This window comes from Gymnoscopelus microlampas, assembly GCF_963454915.1.
Source record: "Gymnoscopelus microlampas genome assembly, chromosome: 6".
NCBI classification, from domain to species: domain Eukaryota; kingdom Metazoa; phylum Chordata; class Actinopteri; order Myctophiformes; family Myctophidae; genus Gymnoscopelus; species Gymnoscopelus microlampas.
The window spans coordinates 24,007,685-24,012,684 of record NC_139943.1 but is presented as its reverse complement, the minus strand read 5'-3'; the positions used below and the strand labels follow the sequence as shown (position 1 = coordinate 24,012,684).

Genomic DNA, 5,000 nt, shown 5'->3' with positions numbered 1-5,000 from the left:
TGTGCTTGCTGCTGATCAGGGGGATTTCAATAAGTTTTCATGTCTTTGCAGCTTAGGGCCGTATCAGAAACAGCGGAGCATAACAAGCTCTATGCCGTGACCGTGTGTGTGTGTGCGTGTGCGTGCGCGTGCGCGTGCGCGTGCGTGTGTGTGTGTATGTATTTGTAGAGAGAGAGAGTTAGTGTTTTAGGCACGCACTGTTCCATACAAGACATAAATTCAATGCAGTGCTCTCACAGCATGGAGCTTCATTATCCAAGACCAGAGAGCATCAAACACATATCCTGCATACTGACTCATTAACAATATAGAATATTCACTCTGCTCTCTGCTCTGATGGCAGCTATTGTAAGAGATAATGGGATAGAACACAATAGAGTTGAAAGAATTGGAGTATAATATCGTTGCTGTCAGGTGGAAACCTTGTATGTCCAAAATGTTTTCCTTTTTATTATTATTATTTTTTAATTATTATTATTGTAAAGAAAAGGACTGCACACTGTCAGGAACTTGCAAACAAATGTAGCTCTGCATCGGCCTTCTTCAAAAAACGCTTTATTATTAAAAAAAAAAAAAGAATTGTGAAAATAGCTCATCTACAAGCTCACAATGTGAAGCGTTGTGAGCTTGTAGATCTGCTATCTTCACCCCTTTTGTGCTACACCCATCACGCGTCAATTTACAAAAAAGTTGAAAAATGGAGATACAAGGTTTTTGCCCGACAGAAACGATATGTTATATAATGAATAGAATGAATAGAATTTATATATATATATATATATATATATATATATATATATATATATATATATATATATATATATATATATATATATATATATATATATATATATATAGTTGGAGAAGAATATAAATAATAATAATTAAATATTAGGATACGATACATTGGAGTATAGTAGAATAGTATAAAAGTTAAAAGCATGGGAATAGAATATATGATAGAATCAAATATTGACATATATTGGGATAGGATACATTGTAGTAGAGTACAATGGAATATATTGATATAGTATAAATTGTACAGTAGAGTACAATAGAATAGCAGAAAATTATTATAGAATGGAACAGAATATGGCTGATATGCTGATACAGTGGCAGTGTGGTAATAACATTTGTAGTCACCACTAGTTAAAGTTTATCATCTATACTTAAAGCACAGTACAACATTTGTTTTCATAATCTTTGTTTGTCCAGACACTGATCCTTTTGGTTCCTTCTTTCTTCTGTACACAAACACTGTGGTTTTCAACATTTTTGTGCCAAAGTCACATCAATTGGAAGGCAAAATATCAAGGCACCTCCATATTCATATAGTTTTTGAAGTTTTGTCAAAGAACGTAAAAAAATAAATAAAATAGGGACGCCAGGTTGGAAGTGTTTTTTAGGGTATAAAATTTGCCACTGTATTTGGAAATGAGTCTGCAGAAAAGTGCTGATAAAGAAAAGTACATATTTTTCAAAATCATAAATCCCAAGGCGCACCACCTGGACTTTCACGGCACACCAGCGTGCCTCGACACACCATTTGGGAACCACTAACTTATTCACTGCGAGAAGGTCTCACCGGAACCCTAAGTATGAGATACATAATACATAACATGGACACCATGGGTCCTAACAGCACAGTGTGTGGTGCAGCGTGTGCCTGTGGTTGGATGTATTGACACAAGTCATTAGCTTGTGTCAACATTAGTCAGTGTCAGACTCTATTCTCATGTACCGCACATTACACCGCACGATCATAATCATCAGACATATTTATCTGTAATCTCTGCCTGTGGTCTCTCATAATCCTGACTGTCAGCCATGATGCTATCTTGTCTTATCTTGTTTCGTCTCGCTGCGCCTCACCCCATCTCACCTCAAATCATCTCGTCTTGTCATATTTAGTCTCTTCTCACTTCAAGAACCGAAATGGACCAAACCGGACGTATGAAAACGCCATAAAAATATGAAATCTTTTATTGCCAACTGTAGATTACATCACTACTGTTTTCTTTGACGTGTGAGGCCATGACAACCTAACATGAAACAATGTACTGTAACACATGAATCCATGTATCCCTATACTGGGCATGTCATAATAAAATCTACATGCTCACAACACATGGCAACTTGACGTGTTGTGAGCTTGTAGATCAGCTATTTTTGGCAAAGAGATTGGTGTATATAGAGCTTGCCGAACTACCATCGAGGTACTAAACATACAACAACAAACATTGAGTAAGTAAGTAATCTATCTACTATAAATTGCAGAAACCTGTGTGTGTGTCTGTCTGTCTGTCCTTGGCATGAGGCAGCGTCACACCGATTGACTTCAAACTTGGAGCGTGTATCGGCGATGACCCGGGGGTTGTGCTGGGTGAATTGGTCGGACCGGCGATTGTCCAGAACCGAAAAACCACGAATGTCTATATTTGTCTGTCCGTGGGTCAGTGGAAGACACACTAAATCTCTTTTTCAGTGTGTGTGTGTGTGTGTGTGTGTGTGTGTGTGTGTGTGTGTGTTGGCATCGGCTTCACGGATTGGCAGAGATTTGCGTCACAACGTGGTATGGTACTGGGTACTCTGACATCAGGTACAACTTGTCCTCTGACAACAGGCTGTCTTCAGTGTTCTGGATTCACCCTCATTCACGTCTTTTTTGTCCAAACATCCTCGCAGCTCTCTTTCTGTTTGCTCTGACCATGTTAGCTGACCTAGGGTTAAATCTCAGCCGAGTCAGCCTCCAGCGTCTCCCTGTGTGTACTGTGTACAGGCCAGGATGTTTGGTCTGTTCACAGGCGCTGTCTGTGTGCTATAACTGACTCAAAGTTTGACGTCCATGTAGAATCTGGGATGGACAGATGGACTGCTTGACAACTTCACTAGGCTCAGCTTGAGGACACAGCCTTAGAGGAACGCTGCTGGAATGCTATTAGTTACGCTATTAGCTACAGTAGCAGCAGTTTCTTCTTTTTTCTCTAATTGTTGTTTCTTCTGCTCTACTGAAGTTGTGTAACTAGACATCTAATGTTGGTGTTTATGTTCAAATCCAACCCTTTCTGATTTTTCTTCTCGACTCTAATCTCTGTCCTCTATATAATCCTGTTCTCTATATCAGTTAAAAACAACAACATTATTCAACCTCCTCTCCTCTTCCTCCCACCTACCTTCTTATCTCGTGTCTATTCTGGTTTAGAGCCCGATCAAGATATATCTCATGTCTGATATATCGGCCATTATTTGACTTTTTATTATTTATTATTATTTTTAATTATGCAGCCAATGTGTCCCGATTTTTAACCACTTTCAACCTGGTGTCCCTATTTTGGACATGTCATTAAAGGGGAACATTATCCCAAGTTGGAAAAAAAAGAAAAAGTTGGAGATCTACAAGCTCACAATGCTTCAAATTGCAACCGTAAAGTGGTTAAATGAAATAAAGTTACATTTATCAGGTCAGTGGTCCGGGACAAATATGGGTCATTTGTGATCGGTGGTCTAGGACTTTACAAAATCGGGATCAGCATCGGACCCATAACACCTAAATGACAGTAAATGCAGCAAGGAGACACACATTGTTGTTAGGTTGTGAAGACTTGCCAAAACGTAGCCTATAGATTAAGCAGCCATGCATTAAGCACAGTTAAGCGATGTTGGCAAGCCAAATGAGCAAGCTGAACTAGGTGATGTGAAATGTACTCAAACCTTATTGTTGATTGTATTATTGCTGTACAGGAACTTTGAATGAGAATGTCAGATAATTGACTATCATCGATGCATATTATTTAAAAATTCTGGCTTTACTTCATATACATTATTCACAGAATGTACTTAGTAGAGATCATCCTGATGGAAAACATGAACTTCATAAAACAGTCTCAGATTAAAATCAGCTTTAAATATTTACCACATTGAGTGTATCCCCCCCCCCACACACACACACACGCGCACACACACACATGCGCTCGCGCACGCACAAATGCAGGCACGCATGTTGTGCGTGTGTGCGTGCCCACACACACCCACACACACACACACACACACACACACACACACACACACACACACACACACACACACACACACACACACACACACACACACACACAGCTTCTGTATTAGATCCCATGCTTGGCTGCCGAACTGCAGAATGCAACTCAGAAGCTTCCTACCTGGGAATGTTTCTCAAAGGCTGGACATTCATCAAAATGACACTGTACACGCACGCACGCACACACACACACACACACACACACACACACACACACACACACACACACACACACACACACACACACACACACACACACACACACACACACACACACACACACCTTTGCTCTATAGAGAAGGTGACAGGAATTAAAGGTGGTACCGGACAGGGGCAAAAACATAATAAGACATGCAACAATAACAACATCTTACTAACTTTCTCTTACTAACTAAGTTGTGTGTTGTCTTTATTTTCAGGATGAGAAGAACCAGGTACTGACTACCAACATCTGGTTACAGCTGGTGAGTTCTCTTCTCCTCCACCTACAACCCTCCCTCATTCTCTTCTCTTCTCTTCTCTTCTCTTCTCTTCTCTTCTCTTCTCTTCTCTTCTCTTCTCTTCTCTTCTCTTCTCTTCTCTTCTCTTCTCTTCTCTTCTCTTCTCTTCTCTTCTCTTGCACGTTCTCTCTCCTCTGTTCTCCAGAGTCCCCTGTGTGTTTTAGTATTCTCATCTTTTTATGCTCTTTTATTATGTTTCTCACGCGATTTTCTTTTCTTTTTTATATCTGATGCTCTCTGATTTATAAAGTGCTATACAAACACATTACATTGCCAGTGAATCCATCAATAGTGTTGTGACTGTGTCCTTGAGCAATACTCAGACTCCTTCAGAAGCATAATTGTAAATCTCTCTGGATGACATCAGCTGAATGCCTGAAATTCAATTTAAATGTTTGAAAATATAAATGGAGGTGTCTAGCAGCCAGCTCCTGTCCCAAACT

General features: G+C 39.7%; 1 protein-coding gene across 1 annotated transcript in view; it reads left to right on the top strand.

Annotated features, from left to right (window-relative positions):
* LOC311047959 (neuronal acetylcholine receptor subunit alpha-7-like) overlaps positions 1 to 5,000 on the top strand; it is a 38,741-nt gene that overhangs the window by 2,075 nt on the left and 31,666 nt on the right. Inside the window, exon 2 of the mRNA XM_084060911.1 lies at positions 4,477 to 4,521. Coding sequence (XP_083917037.1) covers positions 4,477 to 4,521 — 45 coding nt within the window. The remainder of the gene's footprint in view (positions 1 to 4,476; positions 4,522 to 5,000) is intronic.